Below are 25,128 nucleotides of genomic sequence, written 5' to 3'. Positions count from 1 at the left end.
AAATTAATCAAATGCATCCATTCATATGAGAAATTGCTAAAATGCAAGACAAGGACCATAAACCCCCAATTTCACCTTTCATGGGCCTTTACTGTCATTCGTGCTTCATCAGGCTGATTGTGAGGGAAGTTAAAAATTTGGCCTGTCAAAAACTAAAAACAAAAATAAACCCCAACTGTTACCTACTTCCATGTCTTGCCTATATGTCTGTAGTCTACAGACATATCTACCGTGTCTACAGTTTTGGGAATGTTATCTGAAATTCAGTAGTCCTTTGAGTGACTTTATATGTCTGAGTAGTACCGTAAGTTGAGTATCATTACTCGGTTATCAGCCAGGACTCCATCCATCATTTCCACTCAGTGCAAATACAAAGCTGCTTGACTCAATACCAGAACTAAGCGACACGAACGCATCACCTCTGTGCCCTTGCTTCAAAATATTTGTGTGAGCTACACAGCAGATATGTGCCCTCTAGTTCACTGAGATCAGCAGATGAAGCCCTGCTAGTTATTGCAAGGTCACATCTGGTGACAAAGGGGATCAGGCTTTTGCTATTGGAGCACCCAAACTTTTAAATCTTACCTTAAAAAGTTCAGTAACCTCTGCTGTGTGTCATTTATACTGTTCCTACTTATTTTACTTTTATTGTTTTTACTTCCTATGTGTTAATGTCCTATTATTCTCACTTGAACCATCTTCTGTGGTTTTATTTTGGTGTTAAGAAAAGTGCTATATACATAAAGTTTATTATTATTATATAAAGTCTATATAAAGTGTGATCAAAATGAACGTAAAAAAATGAACATAGCATAGCCCACATCTGTTTAGCCCCTATGGAAATCATAAGGACTGTTTATACAGGCAATGCAATGTGACACGTTTACAAAACTATGACATTTCTGTGCTCACTGCAACACAGTATAAGACAGCTAACTTGTAAATTAGTTGTCTTACAATCATAACATACACATATCTGCCTAATCACATGTATTTAATTATTGACCTACCAGTGTTTTTATTGTTTATGTTGATTAATACATGTGCATTTATGCCAACTTCAAATGTAACCAAGACTATCTCATGTTGAACAACCTATCTTTCAATGATCTATGTATTTGCTAAAGACATACTGTATATTGCATTATTGCAAGAGTGAGTGACAGAGAAAAAAAAAAAAGTATAGCGAAGTCTCAGAGGCAAGAGTCTGCTTTCTCATTGTGTGGATCATTGCACAGCCTGACAGTGTGAGTGAGTCACTCTGTTATTTTACTAGCTTCCTTTTACTAGCTTACTCACGCTGACCCAATCTACTGTTTCTCTAACAAGCACACTCCTCAGCAGTACATTAACCACAGACTTCAAAAGGTAATTGTGGGACCTTGCAGCCTTACAAAAGGTCCATCTGCAATTACTGGTGTTTACCAAAGATGTGATAAAATTGTATGAAATGTACGGTAACAGTGCTAGATAAAATATTTTATCACAAGATGTAGTGAGCCACCAATGATTGCATGAACTGAGCTGCATGAGCGAGCCATCAGCTGCCAGCACTGCACCATATATTAGATACAGGGGAGGCAAAGCTGACAAGAGATTAAAAATGATTTTTACATTGTTGTTAAATTAAAAAAATGTACACGTTTGCTCGGCAAGTACATCAAGTAAAGATTTACTCAGGATATAAAGAGGCCGCGACTTGTAATGTTTCATAAAGACAGATGAAAGAAACCCCTTAGAGCTGAATAGTTGATTCATCTTTAGCTGTTTCAGTCATCAGTGAGTAATTTCAGTCATTTTTCAAGCAAAAAAAATAAAAAATTGCCAAACCTTCTCTAGTTGCAGCCTCTCAAATGAGAGGTTTTGCTGCATTTCACTGACATAATTCACCGTAATTTAGATTATGGCCTTTTGTTTTGACACAATAGGACATTTGAAGGTGTCACCTTGTGCTCAGGGAAGTTGTGAGGCAATTTTCTTTTACAACTTTTCATAGACCATACAATTATTCAGAGAAATTGTTCACAAATTATTTGATGATGAAAATAATTATTAGGTGCAGCCCTAAAATGCTCAATACAAAATAACAAGTAGTCATAAATACACAAGTAATAAGGGAAACACTAGTATAAACTGGTGCCCTAATTGAAAATGTTTAAAATATTAACTCCACTCCACTAACTAACCCCCAGCAAACTGGAGGTCAAACAGAAGACGATGCTTACTTACAGAAGGCAAACAGCCACACACTCTGATGGATTAGCTGCCTCCTGAGAAGCAGTGTTGCTTTTGGGGATCAGAAGAGCAACTCTGGCATTTCCTGTAAGGCATTTCCTGTATGCACTGTGAACTTTGTGGGCTCATTCCACAATCTGTCCAAACAGGTATGGCGCCGGTAATAGTGCAACACTGTGACAGCAATGGTGGGTCACAAATACATCTTAATAGTATAAAGTGAAGTACATCAGAGCTGTACTGGTAAATCCATTTTCTTTGGATCTGCTGTTATTTTTGTGTTGAAGCCGGCAGGGTCTCCAATACATCACCATTTAGTATTTTTACCCCCTGTGTTGATAATTCTAACAGTGCACAATCTACCAAATGCACCTCTAAAGTGCCTAACACCCATAGTCTTATGTAGATGATGAGTTGTACTGTATGTAAATCCCTTCATGTGACCCTCGTGCATCCTTATCATAGACCTCTCTTGAACATTAATATCTTATTAAGTCAAAGTTATGAATCTCCTGACCAGTAGACAACAAATACAGTATGTGTCTTCAATATTCTCCAAGTTGACACCCACATTAAATCTGCTTTTGTATACCCTGAGTAACAAGTTCCATTTAGATATTTGTTAAGTTAAGTTACTGAGGGTGAACTAACTGAAAATATGGACTATATGAAAATATAATATATTTTCCTTGAGCCTGAAAGGTGTCTTAATGTCTGCATTGCTGGAATTAGATTAAAAACACACTAGAAAACTAAAAACTCTCTATAAAGGTGATAATCAGTTGTTAGGCAGAAGCCCACTGGCACATCTGACATGTTATAGAAGTCTAGTGCTGATGTTACAGAAAAAGTCCAAATTCAAAGCAGATATGGGATATAACCTTGGTTAAATACTATCACTAATAATTGTATGGTAACACAATAATGTGTAGGATATTTTTCCACTGTTGACATCAGTGTAAGCATACTTAATAAAACTACTCTTCCATGTGGGAGATAAAACTTTGTAATAAGAAGGCTTTCATACACTGTCGCTAAGACCTCTGGGATATTATAAAAAATACGTATTTGTTTCCGGAAAAGCTGTTTTTTCATGTATAAATGCAGCACGAACTCATCTAAATTAGACATAACAATGTGTTTCGGAATGCAATAGTGTGAAATACAGTCATTTAAGATGTAAGCAGACTTGTTTTCCGGGAAAAATGCCGATGCCATATATGAAAGGGTCCATGCTTGGCTGGACTCGGGGTTTAAGGAAGCTTGTCCGCCCGGCAGTCGGAGCGGAGGGGGACTCGACGGCGAGAGCTTCAGGCTGTGAGCGAGCTGCTGACGGACACGCAAAATATCTCCACGACGGCTCTTCTTGTATCTAAATTCAACGCAGCAATGAGCACACTCTTGCTGTAGCGGTCTTTCTGTGTCATGTCCAGGTGAGTTAAACTTGCGCGGTGTGTCTTGTGGCGGTAGCTGTGTGAAAATAGCCGAGGCTAGGAGTGAACGCTGTGGCTCAATACAAAGGCTTTCTTTGCCGGAGAAAATGCCGGGGCTGCAGCAGCCGGGAGGCCCGCCTGTGTCTTTTAAGTCGCCGACCAGCTTCGGTTATCCCTCCAATGTTTTACACCATTCCAGCCAAAAAAAACCACCATACTGTTTTATATAGACGCGTAAACGGACATTACTTACGTTTCTCGGTGCTAACGACCGAATAGCGTGGGTTTTGACAACCGTGGCCGGTACCAAGAAACATGGTTGCTCTGCGGAGTCTCCTAACGCTGCACGCCGGGCATCAGCACAGTCCGTGCCGCTAGAGGGTTACGGGGACAGCCGGGGTTGCTCTGTTGCGACCAGGAAAGCGTCCGGGTGGGAAAATACGCGCTAAAACATGTTTGGTTATGTAACACAGAAAATACAATCCATTAATGTTGGCACGTCTGGCGAAACTTTCTTTGTACACATCATATGTCAAACAAAGTTGGCACACGACTACGTTGTGCTTCGTTTTTAGCTCGGATTGTGAGCTTCTCTGCGTTTTTCAGCGAGGCGTCTGTGGTGACCCACCCTGGCTTCCTGTAGTTTATTCGCACTTTTCTATCGCGTTCAGCAGGTTTTAGTCATGGAGGAGGCTGATCAAGAGTTGTGCATATTGCCTCTTGGTGTCAGGCTGTAGTCGGGTAGCCCATTCCCCCTGCAGGCTGCAGCTGAAAGGGTGAATTTACATTTGAGGTGGGGAGGCTAGCAGAGGCTCCTGCACAGCGACTCCTCAGCTGGGTTCATCTCAGGAAGCATGACTGTTCGTGGACACGCAATCATGGCTGTTGCAGGGTTCAGCTCTGAGCATTAGGCTGCTCACAGGACAGTCTCACAGAGTACAGGATTCAGGTGCCACATTGCCGTCCAATGCATGGAGCCTGGCAGGTACCAGGAGTAGCATTTTAGATGTGTGTGTGTGTGTGTGTGTGTGTGTGATATCCTCGTGTTTGCAACATGTAACAGAACACAAGCCTTGTAACATTATGTTTAACTGATATGAAAACCAGCACAACTTTGTGTTTAACATATGTGGACTCCTCAGTCTGCAAGCAGGAGGTGAAATGTAACAAATTGCACTTAGTCAAGTATCATAGAGTACAGTCTCCTTGCAGTTATGTGCACTGTTAATATTTTTATAACTTTATATAACTACAGATTCAGCAAATTAACATCTAAAAGGCCAGGATCGTATCAAATATGGTGCATTGTTTATAGCTCTACCCTCACCAGCTAGAACATGATAATTTGGTTTACACATTGAGGCATCAGAAATAATTATCCAGTAATATTCTATATAATGATGTGACAGACAGTTGCCATTCTCCCTCCATAAGAAGTACCTTGACTACTGATCATTTAAGTACATTTTACTGATAATTATGTAATTTTCTAAAGGCAACCAAATTTTGTCTTTGCCACTGTACTTGTATAAAAGTTCTGAATACCCGTGACTGAACTCCAGCAGTCCACTCTGCTCATGTCTTGAGTAGCACAATAGTAAGTATTTATTCTGTGTTGCATTACACAGTTGGATGTGTGCACCATCGAAGGTGTCCATCAAGGACAGCTTAAACACCACCCAGTGTAGTATTAAAAAGGAACAAGCGAGACAGTGTTGAGGGGACAAGGACCAATTGAAAAAACATGATATCTTAACAACATTAATTCGAGGTAATTGATGCAGTAATTAGAGGGTACATTCGTGTGAAAGCACAACTGACAGCCTGTCCCTGACACCCCCTTAATAGATAGATGAACCAGCCACAACAACCTGCAGCTTCAGATCCCACTCCTAACAGTAATAATTTGGAGGACTAAATTACTCAATTGTGCACGTCCGTTATCCATAATGCTTCCCTTGATGCCTGCCTACTTTTGATTTGAAGGCTTTACCTTTGAAGACGCTGCAGGCATCTGGCATGTTGTCCAGGCAGTCACCTCAAGTCTCCCAGAAATTCCTCAAACAGCCCACAAATAAACACCAACTCCTGCACCCCCGGCATGCAAAGGAAATCACCTAGAATCATTTAGGACCATTTAATTTTACATGACAACATACAGCCTGCACTGAATACTACAGAGTGGTCAAATTCCTCCACAGGATGGTAGCAGAGCACTGACAATGCATATTGTGCTGCATAATCAGGATGTGCAGCTGTTGACAGGGATATATATTCTGACTAGGAGGCTCTATCAGAGTTGACCATTGTTTTTTACTGAAAGAAATAACAAATGAAGACTAGTTCTAATCGGAGATAATAGTAATGTATTGCAACATCAGAATAATTTGACAGATGAGTCGTGGTCTGATTTGACATCAAAGTTTCTGTGTCTGTTTTCTTCTCAGATCGAACAATGTGATTGTGATCGGAGGCAGCTGCACTCCAATGGTCGAGGACCACACCTCACTTCACTAGAATGTACTTGATGAATGTACCTCCTGTTGCAGCGAGGCAAACGGAATGGAGAACATGTGGCCCACCTGGAGGCTATAGCCTTCCAGTCTGCTTCAATGACTCTGACACTGAGTTGTCCACCAGAGGCACACCTATCTCAGATAAGGTCCAGATGATCATAGAGAGTCTTAGGAGCACCCAGTCCTCACTCGAGATGGGCGACGAGATCGAGGGAAATGTGCTATCAGGACAGGAAGGTCATCCCCAAGTCTGCAAGGTTGCAGTTGGTTCTTATGTGGGAGCCAAGTCCAAAACTAAAAGATCCACTGAAAGCCAACAGGCAGATGTTTCCTCCCCAGTCAACAATGAGAGCAGCGACTCTGACAGCGATGATTCTGTGGACAGGGGAATTGAGGAGGCAATACTGGAATACCTAAAGGAGAAGGATGATCACAAACGCAAGGCGGAACCATGCTTCACCTTTCTCCAATCATCCAAAATTCCCAAGAAAACCCCACCTAGTCCTGAAGTTTCCAAACAGAACTCTGACAGCAATACATGTTTGACTGCCAGCAATCAGTGTCCAAAAAGTGTCAAAGCTGAGACTCCCACAGCACCAGCTGTCACACCTATAAAAAAGTATATCAAAAACAAGACCTCCCCAAATGACAATGCAGTTAAGAAATTTGACTCAAGTACAACAATCAAAACTTTAGTCTCGCCCAAAGAGCAGACAAAGAGCCCCTCTAAAACAATCGGCCTCCTCGACAAAGTAAAGCGCCCAGACACAGTAAAATTGGAGGAAGACTCCAATGATTCCAGTAGTGATGACGGCATCGAGGAGGCTATTCAGAGATACCAGTTAGAGAAAAAGGAGCAGCAGAACAAAAGGGAAGCTTTCAATCCGCTTGCATTCAAAGAGGAGTCTGACTCTACCAGTGATGATGGGATTGAAGAAGCTATTCGCTGCTACCAGCAAGAGCAACTCAAAGAGAAGAGTATCCTGAAACCATTGTTGCACAAGGAAAAACCCTTTATTAATCCATTAATGCACACTGCTGAAGGTACAAGCACAGATAACATGAAGAAACACAAGCTAAAAAAGAAAAAGACCCGAACAGAGAAATCTGTTCAACCTCCTCCTTCATCTGGTTTTGAACCCACCTCGAAAGGGAAAGGAAATGGATTGCTTCTGTTTAAAGTAGAGGGTTTCAAAGAGCAACCTTCCCCTGCCCCCTCCCCTCCAAAAGTTAATACAACTGCAGAGCTCATGTGTGCTGAGGCAATACTGGACTTTTCCAAAACTGTCATGCCTGGGGCCTTCCATCATAGCGTCGGTCTGAGCGGTTGTACCCCCACCGATTCTTCCTTGCAATCTTCACCTCCTGAGAACTGCCCGGCCGAAGAAAGTGATGGTTCCGTTGATAGTGAAGATGGGATAGAGCAAGAAATAAGGAAATTTCTTGAACAGAAGGCCCAAATGCACAAACACACGCCCAGCTCAGCTGTGACTCCAGAGCCTCATAGCATAGACGAACCAGAGAGGGTGAAGGAAAAACAGGTTGCAACCCAAAAGAAACCTCCAAGATTGTCATTGACACAGAGAAGAAAACACCGAGAGGAAAACTGTAGCATTTCCAACATCCCAAGGATAGATAACAGCAGTGGTAAAGAAACAGCCTCTAAACCTGTACCTGAGCATAGAAAAGAATCAAGCCCACTGTCACTTTCCCAGAGAAGTCTAACACACCCAACTGCCGGATCACACAAGACAGAGCAAAGTGGAGACAAAAGCAGCTCGCTTGACAGTGATGAGGATCTAGACACCGCTATAAAAGACCTGCTCAAGACAAAGAAGAAGTCCAAGAAAAAAACGAGGGACTTAAAGCGGAAATCAAGGAAGTGCCTCAAGGATGAAGCACCTAAGACCAAAAAGTTAAAACCTGATTCTATTTCCAAGCGCTGTGTGTTGAAAAAAGTGCAAAAGAATAAGGAAGAAATGAAAGACAAGTCTGGATTGTGTAAGACAAGCATTTCACAACATAAACAAAGTGATGATGGCAAAGAGCATGATTTGGATGAGGATGGAAACGGGAAATTGAAAGCAACGGAGGGTCAAGACACGCCGTCGCTTCACAATACTCAGGCTGCTCATCAGTTAAAGGAAGACAGCAGCTCAGTAGACAGCGACGATAGCATCGAGCAAGAGATCAGAAAGTTTCTGGCTGAAAAGGCCAAAATTTCCACCATAGAGAAAAGTAAAGATGAAGATGTATCAAGGAACGGCACTGCCACAGTTTGCGCTCTGCCTCAAGATGAAGATATTAAACAGGAAAATCAGCTGGCTGAAATTCCAAGAAAAAGCATCAGGCCTCCCTCTGGACATTCTCCTCCGAGCAGTCAGCCTCTTCCAACGCCGGAGAGTTTGCCGAAGGACATCTCTGCTGTAGGTGCACAGTCGCGCCTGTCCTCAGTCCAGTCCTGCAGCCACAGTCTCTTGGAGCCAGCAGACGGGGCGGGGGCTGCTAGAACTGAGCAAAAGAGGCCTGGCCTCGGGAGAGGTGGTGCCCAGGACGTCACCCCACAAGTGCAGAGAGTTCGGCCAGTTGTGAGTACTAACACTGCTCATTCCCGCTCTGAGTCAATCAAGTGGCGCCAGAGCCTCGGACTCCCCACCACTGACACGAGGACTTTCAGTCGAACTCCATTCCACATCACTTCTTCTAAAATTAGTGAGACTGCATCAGTGACTCTGCCCTATCAAAGCGGGAGCATTAACCCCAAATCACAGACTCCAGTCTCTGTTTGGTCCTCTGCAAGAGCCAGCAGAGCTGCTTTCCCCCTCTCTACAGAGACAACTGTGAATACCACGTTCAGATCCCCTGTTTTAAACCTTTTGTCCACTGCCAGGCAACATCCAAGGATGCCCTTTACACAGAGCCTCACGCTTGGCCACAGGTCACAGTGCCCTATAGAAGGGGAGACGGAGAGTATGGTGCACATGCCGAAGGACAAGAGTGTGTTTGTCGAACTGGAATCTAATAGGACCAACCATGTCCAGGTTCGAAGCAGGGAAAGGAGTGAGGGAAAGGAGCGAGTGGACTTGCTATGTGAGAAAAAAAGAGAAGGCGAGGGCATGAAGACAGGTGATAAAGAAGTGCATCTAGAAAGAGCAGAGGAAGAATTTATAGATGAGGCAGATTGTGAGTCAGACAACAGGAGAAATCCAGAGAAGAAGCAGGGCTTTTCCACGTTGTAAGTATTTTCTTTGGTCACTTTGTCCCATAGCATCATAATCCAATTTTATATATTTCTTGATTGTGCCCTGCTAACAAATATAATCTAGGTTATGATCAAACTCCTTCATTTATAGGTTCTAAGGGAATGTTTGTTAATACAATAAAACAAAACAGGCATTTTTAAAAAAAGAAAATGTGTTTGTACATTTATACAGCCGTGTAACACAATGGCACCATGATGAAAACTTGTTTTTGTGCTCTTAGGTTAAAGCATATCATCAAACCCTTTGAAAAGCAATACAGTGACATATTGGTACAAGAGGCAGACTGCATGACTTAAACCACGATCGAAAGGCAGAGTAGTTCAAGAAAATGGCATCGTTCTAAAAAGCTTTCACAGTTTATGTAAATGTGACCAAGAATAATTACCGATCACTCTGACAAAATAAAGATTTATGGTTAAGTTCAGGTGCTTAGAATTTGGGGACAACACAAATGAACAATTTTAATCAGAAAAATACATGATCTCAAATAATCATTCAGAATTCACCTGTGACACTGAACTAGAAATGGTTTACTTCAAGAAGAACTCCAAGACCTTTTATGTGCAAATGTTAAAGAGTTACTTTTGTTGACGTTCTTGTAACATGTCTCCATCACTGCCTTTCATCAGGGATCTCTCAATAAAAATCCGAAGACAAAACATATAAGATTACTGTAGATCCATTCACATTCTGGTGAACAGTAAGTCAAATTTTACACAGCTTGGTACCATTACTGGAGAGGTCGGGAGGGAAACAGAAAAGAGACTTGTGCATACAAAACAGCAACTGTGAGGATTTATTTTTCCTTTTCTTTTATAATGGTGAATCTCTTTGGGTTTTGTACTGTTGGTCCAACAAAACAAGACATCTGAGGACGTCCCTGTGGTATCTGAGAAGTTCTGATGGGCATTTTCGACTCTGTATTACTTCTCACTGACTAAAAGACAAGTTAGTTTATCAATGAAATTGCCTAATGGGTCCAGTGTGAACATGAGCGTTGGTAGCAGCCCTATATGCTATTTTTGGGGAAATGTCATGCTCAGCAAGGCGCTATGGCTAAAATATTGTATCAGAATTTTCTATAACATGCGATTAGCTTACTTTATTAAAATCTCTGCTTATTCTGCAAAGTGCTTATTTTCTAGACAGTCAGATGCAAGGTTATAAAAACTTAAATTAGTACTGTGAATCCAAAGAATATAAAAACAATTTTATAGAGAAACACAAAGTCTTATATTGCCCACCACTAATAACCCATGGATATTTTAGAATTTGAAGTCTTCCACTGATTACTGAAACACTGTCAGGGTTCCTGAAGTACTCTTTGACCCCAACAACTAATCTAGTGTTATACAGTTGACCATGACCTCACCTGGCTGGATTCTACCACTTTTTTGTTTTCATTATTTCGCTGTGGCTGCTTCGGTCGACACACCACTCTCGACTCTCCTGCCCGTGCACTACCTTATCATTCGAGTCCAGCGCTTACCTCACGCTCTTGTAGATCTGTGATTATGATTCCATAAAATTGCCTTTTCACCTCACCCACAGACTGAGCACAGCCTTTCTAACCTTTGCACATGAAGAGAAAAGGCTAGGGTACTCACTCAAAACATATTATATCCTTGACCCATCTTTGAAAAGCAATTTTAGGATACCAGTGGGCACTGGAACAGTCTTATATCCTTTCTTGGTGACCATGGAGATATTCTACTAGCCAACAACATTTGTTTTTCAGTGCCATTATTTCATTATATGGTTTTAAAAAACTTAGATGGGAATTTAAAGCTCAGTTGTTGAGCCACTACAACAGTCTTGGACTTATTACCTCTATGACTCCAGTGTTGTTCTAGATTCCACAGAAGCCACATAGTTACTCCTCTGTCTCCCTAAACTTGATATCTATTGTGTTCATTACCTTATCATGTTAAAGTTTTCTTGAATTTAATATGTGATGAAAAAAAAGGCTATTTATTTTTGTTTATCAAAAAAAAGTTACTGAACATGCTGTGCATTGACAGGTTTTTGTAAATATTTTGTAAGAATTGTTTCATTTTTCTTTTACTCTTTCAGACAAAAAAAACTTTTTGCTGTGTCTTTTAAGTGCATCTGTGTAATAAAGAGTGGAATCAGAGAAACAACGGGTCTTCCTCATTAGTAATGTATAATAATTTGCACCGTGGTTGATGGAACACCCATCATCTTAATTTACAGCCTATGTTCACGGGCTTGAAGATGGATTTGGATGAACCATTAGAGCATTGATTACTAAGAATTGGTCTGATGTGTGTCCTGCTCTGCCTTGTCCCAGGTCTTTGTCCAGTGCCATTGACCCTGGCATCACCTTCATACCTTGTATAGCTCTTACCACAGAGGAGAGAAGCAGCATGTTCAACAGGAGGTACCTGGCTAAAAAATGCAACAAGGTACAATTATGTAGGAACATGGCAGTTATAAGTGCAGTTACTCATGCTTAAGTATTTCCCTTTTCAATGAAACCAGGTATTCAGTAACATAATAAGCTACATTCACTTCACTACATTCACTACATTCAATGGCAAGGAAAACAGGATTTTCTTTTTTTTACTGTGGTTGTTTGTGAAAAGTTGTTCAGGTCCAGAGAGTGTGAAATATTTTCTGTATATACGATACTTGCAGGGGGGACCTTCTCTCAGTGGTGTTCCTGTGCAGAACAAGACTTTGCAGCGTGTCAAAAGAAAGCTCCAGTTCATTCCAGTCAGCAGGTATGTGATTGGACCCAAATGGTTTTGTCTCCGTGAGTGATGGCAATCCAATAAAAACTGTCGGTGAGCCATTGTTCTTAGGCGATTTTCATCTTTTTCAGGAGAAATGAAGTGCCCAGCCACCACAGCATAGCAGAGTAAAACATCACCGTGCATTTGAAACATGCACGTAGATGGTGTTTGATGTCAGTATTGGTTGTTAAATGATTATTTTGCACTTTATCAAGTGTTTATCTAAGGTTTGGTTTTGATATTGGAGGCCAGTGGCAATTTTTTTTTTTATGTTGGCCCTCTTTTTTAGATTTGGAGTTGGATTTACATAAAATGCCCTTTTTTGCAATGTGGTACGTTATATACTAAGTAGACTCTCCAAAATATATAACAGTAGGCCTACGTGAAATAAAGTTCACTTGTTTATGTATCCAGTTAGGGCTTCTTCTTTTTTTTTTTTTTTTTTTTTTTTTTACAGTCTTGGACTAAAAAGAGATTTTTCATGTTGTTACAGAATAATTAATTTTTTACTGATGTCAGGTTTTAAGTTACTTGATATTCTTTAATGCTCATATCTGGTCGCCTTGGACCTGATACCTGGCATGAATTTATCATTAAAGTTGATGTTTTTGTAAGAATTTCAGTTTTAGGAAGAAAAAAAACTGATCCAACATTTGCAATATATTAGGAGTTGTTTGTTATCAATAGCGTTGGTTTATGTTCTTTTATGCCGTATGTAATAGCTAAAGAAGGAGGGCAGACATTTTTGTTTGTTTGTCAATAAAGTTGTGATGTTTAAAAAGAATTGCATCATGGGTGTTTAGTCTTTAAAACGAAGCGAGTCACGACAGAACTTTACGGCAGTCCTGAACTACAAGCACGCAGCCGCAGTAGGCTGACCTTCCGTAGCACTGAAGCAAGCATGGCAGCCCGGGCACTGACAAAAGGTACCAGTACACAAGTCTTTGTTATTCTCCAGTTGAGACAACGACTTTTCAGATCACTTCTTGCATTCTTCAATGTTATGTTTGTGGTTCTAAACGACAAATTAGCGACCTAGCTTACAGCTAACGTCTGTAGCTAGCTAGCTAGCTGGGTAGCTAGCAGAACTCGCTTGTTACGACTAAATGTCCGACGTTTTCACCGACAGTTGTATCTTTTATTTAGGCATCTGTGGGCTACGACAGTCACGGGCTGTTAGTATGGGATACTTCTGTGGTGGATTTCACTACGGCACTGCAGCGTCCATCAAATCACCTCAACCACAAGCTGACGATTCGGGTGAGCTAAGCTTTCGAGTGTGTGTGAGACAACCTTAGTCGCTGCTGTTGTTTCTGACTTAAAGTAATTTCACTTCTTCTACGCACAGAAAAGATATTAAACCAGCCACTGGAGAAGCCGGACTTTTTCCGACTGTCAGAGCTCTTCTCGGTGAAAGACCTGTTCAACGCCAGAGTGCATCTTGGCCACAAAAAAGGATGCAGACACAGGTTAGTAGGAGTTCCCACAGCTGATCTGTTGTTGGTGTTACAACAGACTGTAGGAGACTAAAACAGTTGGACTGCCAAACATAAACTTGGAGTTATCATGTTCAGTTTTTGATTGCTGTGCATAATTGTTTGAAATCTTAACTGTTTTTACTAAGTTTGTCTGCTTTATTCGCTCTTTGAATTTTGAAATGTGTAACGTCACCTGTGCCTTAATAAATGGCCACCACTCCTTTACATGAAGGCACATGCAGGAAATGTTGATGATGTCAGTACTAGCTTTTTGCATTCACACTATCCACAGCACAGAAAATGCTATGAGCTGCTGTTTGAGTAATGGTGAGTGCTGATGAATGAACAAGACAATATTATCCACATGGGATTGCTGTAGCCCTGAAAGTTGAAGCACAGCAGGTTGCTGTGAGTGATTATACTGAGAATAATAGAAACATCTCATTCATGACTGTGTACTTCGTGGTTAAAGGCATCAATGTCCTGTTTTAATGTGATTTTTTTGAAATCTCTAATTCTTTTGTTCTTAGGCAAATGGAGCCTTACCTCTACGGCTGCCGTTTGGACCAAGATATAATTGATCTCGACCAGACTGTGGAGCTCCTTCAGCAAGCCCTCAACTTCACCGCCCATGTAGCATATCGCGGTGGCATCATACTGTTTGTCAGCCGCCGGCGTCAGTTTGGCCACCTGGTGGAGACCACCGCCAAGGATTGTGGGGAGTACGCCCATACACGGTACTGGCAGGGCGGCCTCCTCACCAACGCCCCGGTCCAGTACGGTCCAGGAGTCCGCTTGCCGGACCTCATCATCTTCCTGTCCACTCTCAACAACGTGTTTCAGCAGCACGTGGGAATTAGAGACGCAGCAAAGATGAACATCCCCACCGTGGGCGTGGTGGACTCAAACTGCAACCCCAGCCTGGTGGTGTACCCTGTGCCTGGGAACGATGACACTCCAGTTGCCATGGAGCTGTACTGTCGCTTATTCAAGATGACCATCAACCGTGCCAAAGAGAAAAGGAGACAGATGGAGCTACTGCAGGGCATGTTTCCAGTCTCCACAGAGAACTCGTGACATAATGTATTCTTAAATTAAAGACATTTGAAAGATTAACTTTAAAAAGCCAAGACCATCTGCTGCACTCCTCCATCATGCATCTGCATTTAGACCAGATCTGATGCTAGCGATGAGATGAATGTGTTGAGCCTAAAGTTGTTTGTGTATATTCCTCATTACTGACTCTTGTTTCTGTGACACATGGTCCTCTTATTCAAATGTTCATGTTTCTTACAGTAGATGCGCAAACATTTATCATTTTGCATTTGGACAAACTCAGTCTGCAACAGTGACTTGCGTTTACATGTACTGTCGTGATCTTAACTGCTAACATTCTGAATCAGACAGCACTCTGTTATTGTTACGTTCACAGGTCGAAGAAACGTATTCTGAATAATAACCAACACTCTTCAAGTCACACCAGTGTCGGAGTTTCCTTCTAATCCAGACCCAACTTTTCTGTTGTGCTGCCACTATCGTGCACCCTTGTACAAATTTTGCAACAATGCAACTTAAACTCCGTTAACTGACAGCAGTACATGTGAGTACATTCAAATGGTCATTTTTAAGCAGCCTGATTACATGATTGCGTCATTCTTTCCAGTGATGTGACAAAATAATCAAGAAAGGACAGCAGGATCATCATGTTGGAGAGGATGGAACCAGAGAATTTTAAGCTTTTTTGCTTGAAAAATGATCGAAACAATGTTTGTTTTTTTTTGAGGTCATAACAGTCACTGAATTACAAAAGCAAGCACACTGGTAGTAAACTCGCTAGAAAAAGCTCATTGCTCCTCTATGGGCTCAGTGTATCAGGTTTGGCCCCGCCGAGTTTCCGTAGATGTACAGCATATTTTTCCTGTACTGACCAGCAGGGAACCCGCTGCGAGGACAAAATGGTGAGTGGGAATAAAGCCTATAGACGATATATGAGTTCAAAACCCTTATATTTTGCTATTAAATGACACATTTTACCGACAAAACACCAGTTTCAAAATATAAAGGTTAACTTATGAAGTCTCAATTTTCCGCCTATCTCTGTAAATGTCACGTTAATGTCAACAATATTTCAGCTATGTTTACCAGAGTCGTGGTTTAATCTCAGATTAATAATTCTAGTTTTGTTTTTCGTGTTTGCTAAATAATTTCCTGCGTCAGGGCAACGTGCCTCCTACGCAGTAAGCAACAGGCTATTTCAGGGTGTAAGCTAATGCCACCCCATGTTCAAGCTGGCATTACAGAAAGTCACTGTTTCTCCGTGTCCTTCTCAGGTCCTCTTACAGCTGACTCCCACACAAACCGGCCCGTTTTAGCAGACGGAGGCTCGGCGAGCATGTGAACGCCTGACAGTCCAGCCCAAACTGTAAAATGGATTAATGTGAGTGTAAATGTTTGTGAACAAGCGCCACTCTTTTTTTTTTTCTCTCCCAGTGGCAGTAACAGTGAGGAAGTAGCTTTAATACGTCCGCAGGTATAGTACACATTCCTGAAACCAACTTTAGCTGCAGGAGAATCTTTCCAGAAATGTTAAAATCATAGGAAAATAAAAAACTGAGCTTCGTGCTGGCGCCCCCTGGTGACAGACGCCAGTAACGGTCATTTGCATTGAAGGGACTGTTAACCTAAATGAGAAATGGGCTACAGTTAATGATTGTGCACATCTAGTGATGATTTTCTTCACTAGAAAAATAATTATTGGTCTATTCATGCCCATCATAAGTTCCCAGTGGCCATCGTGATGAACGTTTCTCCCACCAGCAGAAAATATTCATATTGGTAAATGGTCTGTATTTTGTAATGCACCTTTCTAGTTATTTCAGCTACTCAAAGCGCTTTACATGACATCCTCATTCACCCATCAGTCATATAGGAGGGATCTAATTTTCATACTCATTCACACACTGAAGCCATGGACACTTTGACATGTTGACCCATAGGAGCTGGGGATCGAACCCCCGACCTTCTGATTGAGGGACGACCCACTCTACCACTGAGTCACAGCCGCCCGCTTTTTTAGTATTAACTACTAATCTTTCATTTCATATCATCACTAACTAAAACTAACTGAATGATTATCAGAATCAATGTGGATTATTTTCTGTCAATGACAAACTGTTGTAAGTCGCTATAAAATGTTGCAGAGCTGTGCTCGTGCTCTACATGCTTCCATGCTGCCCTCAATTTAACATGTAAAACCATGAGTGATCAATGAAATAATTGATAGAGAGTTGATGTGGTGGTCACCTTCATCGCCACAGTGTCGCATTAAGTTATTAATTACTATTATTGTTTTTATTATTTCACAGTTGTTAGACGTTGGTGTCGTATTTTACTTCAGCACTGGGCCGATCAGATTGCATCTCTCGGACAGCCAGATGTGACAGCGATGCTCCGTGCTAGGCTCCTGCTTTAGAATGACATGGCTAAAATGATTTCTCCTTTCTAGATGTGGCCTTCAGCTCCGCCTCAGGAATACCAAATGTTAATGAACCAATGGACAGGGATCCTCGGTATGTGTTAAAAAGGAGTACAACAGTCTCCTCTGTCCTCTGGTGCGTTGCTCGTGTTCATGCAGGTTTGTGCACAGCAAGAACACTTTACCTCACACTGCAGATTTGCACATGCACAGATATCTGAGCTAACTTCAGTTGCTTGTTCCTATTATGTTAATAGACGTGTACTTTTTATTTTATTTTATACTGCTCTTTTTCTGTCAGTACTTCTATTTAATATAGTACCTCTATTTTTTATATTTTATTCTATATATTTATCGTGGCTTAAACCGGGACCTGAGAGCATAACTCCGTACCACCCCATGTGTAAATGTGTGTTGGTATGACAAATAAAGTTCCTTGAATCCTTGAAGCGACAGCGTGGCTTTGCCCTCGTGCTGATCTGGGATACTGAGATGACTGCATGTCAGAGCACGGTAACTGTTCTAGTTCAACATAAACTCTGTAACTGGACACATCAGGGTTAATTTTGCCCCTTGAGATGCAACTCTGGCTGCCGTGTCTCTGTTGTGCACTAAGTGGGCAAACAGCAAGTGAGTGGCTCACGATAGCTCAATTTCCACTGTGTAGTGGGCTTTGAGTATGGAACCGGGCCAGATACTTAGATTACCTCCAGGTCGATGTATTTCTATGAACTGTCATATGAATGTCAGTCAGTAATTCATATTGTTAATTTGTAGCACAAACATCAAATCCTTTTAGTGGCAGAAGAACGTGAAGCCTTGATTCCTGCCTACTGTTGAAGATCTTCGTCGCAGAGGCCCAGGGTTAATCCCCGATGGACCTGATAAACCTGTGAAGCAGCGACAAAGTTGTCAGAGAAGGTGAGAATTCATTCTGCTCGTGCATCTCCTTTGTTCTCATCCAGGGTGTAAAAGGCCTGCGTTTTATCATCTCCATCCAAAACCTGCAGCAGTGGGGATCAGGAGCGATGTAGTTTGCCAACAGATCGCTTTATTGAAAGCTGGTGAAAGATTAAATGATTGTTGAGTTGTTTTTTTTTTTTTATTCCAAATGTCTAATTCTGACTTGTCTTCACAGTGAAGTACCCCGCTGTCAGAGCAAGACATTCGAGGCCAGCTGCAGATGTGGTTGAAGACATGGCTGAAAGTGAGCAGGCCGCAGAAACCTTTGTGATATTTTGTCGACCAAAGTATCCAATAAAAGATCAAATGTAATTGAGTGTATTTTATTTAACTACATGAATTATTAGTAATCAGCTGTATTGATCTGACCGGGGTCTTTGCTTGTATTCCCAAGGCTGCTCATTTTAATCGTTATAAGATAAATGAAACACTGTTACATGCTCCTTTCCTTCCCTTAGTTTTCCTGTTCAATTATTTGGCCGCTTAACTGGCCGCAAAGACACACTTCATACATTTTGACACATTCAGAGCAATTTCTTGTGTTTGAGACGTTCCACTGCTCTCCTGTCCACCTTATTCCATTAGTTTTCAGCCCCGCTCGCCACCAGATCCAATGGCCAATGGTTACTCCCCAGTACATCTAGCTGACTGCTCGTTCTCTGGGTTCGCTTTCCATCTGGAGACCAGCAAACACGCAACATCATTTTTGATTTAAAATTGGATTCAGCAGCAACAGATATATCTTAGCTGTGAAGCCTTCTACTGTTTTTAGAAAATAGAAATAAAGCAGTGATTTAACCCAAACCACAGATGGTCATGGTTATTATTATTATTATAAATAAAATGAATAGATCTATTACCCAAGGCTTGGCTTACATCTATTTTAATATGGGTGTCAGGGTGCCCCATGTTTCACCCCCCACCCCACCCCAACAGGAAGGGGACAGGAAGCACAGAGACATTTATGTCGGCGGTGCAAAACCAGCTCACAGCTGAGCTCCTTCCCTTTAAAGATGAGTCTGTGGGAAGCAGAGGCTGTGCGCTCATCGGGAGATCTGCTGCCTGTTTCTGTGCCACATCTTTTTTTGTCTGGTTTCGTGTTGATGATGAGATGAGGAAGATGCTCCCTTTCTATTGATCGCATTTGCTGGGGATGGAGGTTTTTAATTTCGGGGGCTGTAGCTGAGATTTTTTTTTTTTTTGGCCCGTATGGAGCTGAAATCTGAAATCGCTCAATTTCAAGGACGCGCTCTTGATCATCTTGTCTAAGGCGAATGATTTGTGTTGGACCATTGGATTACGAGAGACCTGGTGTTGTGTCGGTCCCCGTTTGCTGCGAAAGACGCTGGAGGAAAAAAATCATGGCATATTCTTGCGCGTAATCGCCAGACGCGGGTGTCGGTTATTCGCGGCGCGTGGCGTAGCTTCGCTGTGAGAATGTGATCGCGCAGGAATCCCTGGTTTTCTCGCTCCGCTGCCGCCAAACAGAGTCGCTCATGATGCCCAGGGCTTTGCGGAGACTTGTGCATCTGGTGCTGTTCTGCCCTCTGTCCAAAGGGCTGCAGGTGTGTACGCACGGCAAGGCACGGCACGGCTTGGCTTCTGTCCTCACAGCAGCGTCCACAGATGCGACCTGCTTGCACGTCAAACCATCAGATCAAACCATCTGATCAGTATCTGCGTGCAGGTCATCCGAGTCCAGTCCACATGCATCACAAAATGTCTAGTTAGACCAACATGTCAGCTGCTGTGGTTTTATGTTGAGGCCAAGTACCAGCTGATCACTCCCTCACTGTTGTGCAGGCCTCAGTGGTGGAAAGGCTCTCAGTAGAGCAACCCAGGTACTCTGCTGAAGTACAATTCTCAGGTAGTTTATTTGAGAATTTTCATTTTCCCATCACATTTCTTCCTCATATTCAAGCTCCACTAACTTCTCATTGGAGTCTGATTGTATAAAAATCAGTTAAATGATAGCTACAGTATGATCCTGCATACAGTGATGCATCAGTGTGAACAGTCTGATAATGATAGAGATAACCATGTGTCATATATATGGGGGCATTTTTTATGCTTTTAAATGCATTTGCTGGCAATACTTGTGCACTTAAAGGCTTTGGATGTGAATACTTTCACCACCTCATATCAGCTGTGACCAGCTGTCAATCATCCTGGGTTGGGTCTATTTTTATGATCAGTTTTCATATCTTCTTAGCTCACTGTGTGTTTTTTTTTTTTAATGATTCCCCCTCTGCCTCTGATCCACCCCCCCTCCTCTCCCACCCTGCCAAAGAGTCGTCTCCCAGCCATTAAGGTGAAGTACCTCCTCCTGGCATGGCTGGGCATCCTCATCGCCAGCTGGGTCATCTACATGCAGTATGCCTCGTACTCTGAGCTCTGCCGCGGGCATGTCTGCCATATGGTCATCGTAAGTATAGTCTCTTATTAATATGGCAGCTAGTTTTGTAACTCCATCAGTTTGATGGTGATGAGGAAAGTTGTGGCCAGTGGTCACACTTCCTCATTGATTCAATATTATGTTGCTGAGTTAAATGGTTCATTTGTGGTTATTATGGCCATATTTCTGCTTAAGTGGGACCTCTAACTCTGGTGTGATCAAATACGAGACCCATATAACAAGTGCTTTCCATGCCAGTATAGGCACAGGTTGCTTTTGCAACATGAGTTGAGGGACGAGGAGCTTTAAGAGTTCACATGCAAATCAATGCATAATGGATTTGTTTGGAACCAAGACAGAGAAGATGCAGTGCTTTTCTGTTTCACTGGACGTAAAATAAACTGTCGCCATTGTAGAATGTTTTTGACTATGTTTGCCGGCTTGTTCCTGTGACTCTAGCCGTCCTACAGAGCTGCAGGCAGAAACAGAAGACGCTGGGCACAAATACAGCCCATAGCTCAACCTCTCTCCTGCTGTGCCCAGCTGTTTCCAGAGCTTTCAGCTGTCAGGAACAGAGCAGGCACCGACATTTACTGTAATAAGACACTGAGGAATACGATGGCTATTAAGGGGACAACCACTCAGAGTAATTCATGCAAAATGAAAGATCGATGATGTAAACTCATTATCAGAAATAATCAGATCCACACAGCGGGGTGTGCCTGTATACACACTGATGTACAGTTTGGGAAGTGTTTTAAACAACGTAATAAACAAAAGCCTTATGATTACGGAGGAAATGTTTCATGCTACTAGAATTAGTGCTGATGAGATGGCTGCATTAAAAGGTTTATGGTGTGCCTGTTGCAGCTTGTTTTTTAGTGATTTGTCAGGAAGATGGTCCTGAACTGGGAGGACAGGCAGGGCCTGTGTGTGTGTGTCTGTGTGTGTGTGTGTGTGTGTCAAGTGCTGTTTTGTGGTGACGCATTATTAGAATCTGTGCCTGCTTGGAGGCAAACAGTGTGCAGAACAAGACAGTCACGTTTTGTGCTGTTTGTCTGATTTAATTTGGCAAAGAGGCCCTCACATTGGATATCAGTCAGAATGGCTACTCCCATACTGTTTCAAGGTTTATTTGGTGCAGACCACAATAAATGATCTACATTAGTGAGATCAGCGGTGTCGTGGGAATGCTCTGAAGTTGCTCACACACCCATAAAAGATCGGAAAGGAATAGTTAGACATTTTTGGAGACATTTTCATTGCCCTCTTGCTGGGGCTTAAATGAGGAGGTCATTACCACTCTGAGGCCTGTATGATGAATATGAAGCCGCTGCCAGCAGCACGTTAGCATAGATTAGCTGCGATTCTGGAGTCTCCTGGCAATCCCACAGTGGTGACAAGACTCCCAGGAGGGCCCTGCACCCAGCAGAGAAACTGTCCCGAAACCAATGATTGTTTTTACATTGTTTATTTGGATCCCCATTAGTTGTTATCAATGCTACAGCAGCTGCTCCTCCTGGAGTCCATATTTAGAACATAAGTGTATGCACATGGACACAGAAGCAAAGTTACACCGGTAACGCATTGGGCAATTTTGAAAAATAAATGTTGCCGAGAATTCATAATACTCTCACATGTCTCTGTTTAAAGACATCAAGGGACAGGACAGGCCACTCCTCTGAAAACCATGAGATCATACCGTCACCGTCCAAAAAGTCTCAAAAAACACATCAGGTGTATCCTAATAAACTGCACTGAGAATAAAAGGAGTTCCAGCAGTTCACACAGCAGTCAAGCTGTAGATGGACCAATTTAGAATTTATGTTGTGACTAAGGAAAGAGTTCGTGTGCCTACATTTGTGCTTTTGAATGGGTCTTTTTATTTTGCACAAAATGTGATAGCAGCATCTAGTGGACACACCTGGAATGAGAAATCAGAAATGCAGAAGGGTGGAGAGGATGTTTATGGGCGTTGGAGGGAACAAACAAAAATATATTGATGTTGAAATAATGAATTCAGCTTTGCAAGTGGACACTTGGAGGATCATCTGAACTGTTTCCTGCGGTTGATGCGACGCATTTCCTGTCTCCTTTTTCAGTGCGATCACTACAGAAGGGGCATAATATCAGGCTCGTCCTGCAAAGCACTGTGCGATCAGAGAACTTTGGTCCTTCAGCGCTGCATGTCCACCTCCTCCACTCATCAGGTGAAATAAACACACACACACACACACACACACACACAAACCTTTGGCCGATGACAACACTTCCAAACCAGCCACAAGCAAGGCCTTTGAGTATTGAATGGGGCGTCGTCTCCACTGATACAAGCTTCTCATTAAATCGACGTGTTTTTACACAAACAACCCAACCCCTAGCCTTCATTCTATCACACACACACACGAGAGCACAGGCATTTCACTCATCTCTTGATTTCCCCACATTTGTACACTTGCAGGTGTACACTGGACTGTGGAAGGAGAGGCCTGTTGTGATCAAGTGTGGTATTGAGGATCCAGTGAAGACCGATGGGGCTCCAGACTCTGTACTGCGACAGGAAATGAGCCTTTTTGACAAACCCACCCGTGGGACCTCTATGGATGAGTTCAAAGAGATGTTGCTCAGTTTTCTCAAGGTACTTTTTCTTAGAAATGACTCCGTTTAAGATATATAGAGCAACTGCCCTATTGCCTTTCATGACAGGCATACAGACAAGATTTTTATGATATATCACTGTTATTTTATTTTATGTCACATTTACCACATAACAACCAAAGTGTGTTGACCTCCTTCTTGTAGGCAAATCTTGGTGAGCAGCCATCTTTGACCACCTTGGTGGACAGGGTCATCGCCCTGGCTGATGTCAACCAGGACGGCAAAGTGTCTCTGGCAGAGGCCAAGTCCATCTGGGCTCTTCTCCAGATCAATGAGTTCCTCCTGATGGTGGCGCTGCAGGAGAAGGAGCACACCCCCAAGCTGCTAGGCTTCTGTGGGGACTTATATGTGACAGAACGTGTGGGCCACAGCTCCCTCTACAGGCTAGAGGTTCCTCATTACCTGCAGGCTCTGGTCCCAGAGGCCCTGAGCTCCAGCCTCAACCACTGGCTCGCACCAGCCTGGCCCCGCAGGGCTCGCATCACCATCGGCCTGCTGGAATTTGTGGAGGAGGTCTTCCACGGGTCCTATGGGAGTTTCCTAATATGTGATGCCAGCCCTCGCCATGTGGGCTACAATGCAAAGTATGACTGCAAGATGGCCAACCTGCGCAGTGTGGCATCTGAGGCAGTTGTGCGGGGATTTTTGAGGGGTCGGCGATGTGAGACTAACGCAGACTGTACGTACGGCCGCGATTGCACGGCCACCTGTGATCGACTAGTGAAGCAGTGTAATACTGAGGTTGTACAGCCCAATCTTGCAAAGGTGTGTGTGCTGTTGCAGGATTACTTGCTTTTTGGGGCACCTTCAGACCTCCGCGGGGATCTGGAAAAGCAGCTTCGCACCTGTGTGACACTCAGTGGTCTGGCAAGCCAGATGGAGGTGCATCACTCACTAGTCCTTAACAACCTGAAGACATTACTGTGGAAGAAAATTTCAAACACTCAGTACTCCTGAAAACAGGCTGAGGTTATCCAGCCTGTACCTCTACATGATGAGTGAATTATCACATAAACGCAAATAGTTTTTGCCTATGAAGCCTTACCACTTGCTTTAGAGGGTGATGGTTATTCATATAGTTTCACTCTGCTATGAGTAACTGGAAACTGTGAAATAATGACTATATAACATGAAACTGCAGATGAGTCTTTTAAAACAAACCCCATCATGCTTTTGTTTTCCAGTGCATTCTTTTGAGAAGCTCATTTACCTGCTTAGACATAATATTCTCAGGGCACTGCCTTTGACTTTATTTTGCAAATAGTCTGTGTGTAAATAGTTTTTAAAGTAGTTTCGTAGAATACTTTTTTGTCTTTCCCTAGTAGAGACAAAATCTAATTGTGAAAGGGTGTGAGTTTTTGTATAACTGTAAATATTAGTGGGGTATTGTTGTTTTCTGTGTATGAATAAGTCTATCTGAAGCAGAGATAAGGTACAAATAATGGATGGAATAATATACACAGTAGCACTGAAATGTACTTCCTGGTATTGATCTGATGTTGATGATGTATTCGAACGGACATGAACAGACTGGAGTTGTAAAGGACAATCGGACATGATTAAACTTGAATGAGCATCCATGATCTACAATGGGTAGCTGGTGTCACGGCAAAGGAAGTCAAAAGTCAAACAGGATTATACTGTGTATAACTGTGTATGTGACAAATAAAGGTCTGATCAGTTTTGCTGAACAACAAAGTATTTTATGACAGAATGTGAAAACTGCTGTACCTGTCAGTCTACACTTCTGTCAGTACTTCTCCACCGACCAGTACAGGAAAACTACACCAAGGAGTTCACCAAACCCAAAGTATTTAAGGTATTTAAGGTACTTTTTAAGGTAATTTTAGTACAGTAACACTCCCCATGGATAGACAAAGGAAATGGAGGATGTCACAGATCAGTCGACTGACTGAAAAATAAAAAAAACAACATTCTCTTTATTGTCAATTTTAC

General features: G+C 42.4%; 3 protein-coding genes and 1 long non-coding RNA gene across 5 annotated transcripts; all 4 read left to right on the top strand.

The window, feature by feature from the left end:
• The first annotated feature begins 3,526 nt into the window (after nucleotides 1-3,526).
• Nucleotides 3,527-9,906, top strand: ppp1r26 (protein phosphatase 1, regulatory subunit 26). The gene is made up of 2 exons (XM_070850387.1): nucleotides 3,527-3,668; nucleotides 6,116-9,906. The coding sequence occupies exon 2, from the start codon at nucleotides 6,187-6,189 to the stop codon at nucleotides 9,421-9,423; it is 3,237 nt and encodes a 1,078-aa protein (XP_070706488.1). The 5' UTR covers nucleotides 3,527-3,668; nucleotides 6,116-6,186; the 3' UTR covers nucleotides 9,424-9,906.
• A 3,163-nt stretch (nucleotides 9,907-13,069) lies between these two features.
• On the top strand, nucleotides 13,070-15,152 carry mrps2 (mitochondrial ribosomal protein S2). The gene is made up of 4 exons (XM_070850760.1): nucleotides 13,070-13,129; nucleotides 13,350-13,463; nucleotides 13,552-13,672; nucleotides 14,212-15,152. The coding sequence occupies exons 1-4, from the start codon at nucleotides 13,105-13,107 to the stop codon at nucleotides 14,756-14,758; spliced, it is 807 nt and encodes a 268-aa protein (XP_070706861.1). The 5' UTR covers nucleotides 13,070-13,104; the 3' UTR covers nucleotides 14,759-15,152.
• A 390-nt stretch (nucleotides 15,153-15,542) lies between these two features.
• LOC139219095 (uncharacterized) lies at nucleotides 15,543-18,431 on the top strand. 2 transcript variants are annotated; one of them, XR_011585695.1, is made up of 5 exons: nucleotides 15,543-15,639; nucleotides 16,012-16,118; nucleotides 17,187-17,315; nucleotides 17,956-18,077; nucleotides 18,295-18,431. It is a non-coding gene; the product is annotated as an uncharacterized lncRNA (long non-coding RNA). The 2 variants fall into 2 exon arrangements; XR_011585694.1 differs by having other exon boundaries at nucleotides 17,934-18,077.
• Nucleotides 18,432-19,609: 1,178 nt separating this feature from the next.
• On the top strand, nucleotides 19,610-24,129 carry dipk1b (divergent protein kinase domain 1B). Its single transcript, XM_070850919.1, has 5 exons — nucleotides 19,610-19,684; nucleotides 20,410-20,544; nucleotides 22,617-22,724; nucleotides 22,976-23,152; nucleotides 23,317-24,129. Exons 1-5 carry the CDS (start codon nucleotides 19,616-19,618, stop codon nucleotides 24,127-24,129), a joined length of 1,302 nt encoding a protein of 433 aa, XP_070707020.1. The 5' UTR covers nucleotides 19,610-19,615.
• The last annotated feature ends 999 nt before the right edge of the window (nucleotides 24,130-25,128 follow it).

The sequence above is a fragment of the Pempheris klunzingeri genome, chromosome 19 (genome assembly GCF_042242105.1).
Source record: "Pempheris klunzingeri isolate RE-2024b chromosome 19, fPemKlu1.hap1, whole genome shotgun sequence".
Classification (NCBI taxonomy): Eukaryota; Metazoa; Chordata; class Actinopteri; order Acropomatiformes; family Pempheridae; genus Pempheris; species Pempheris klunzingeri.
This window is presented reverse-complemented; position numbering and strand designations above follow the sequence as displayed.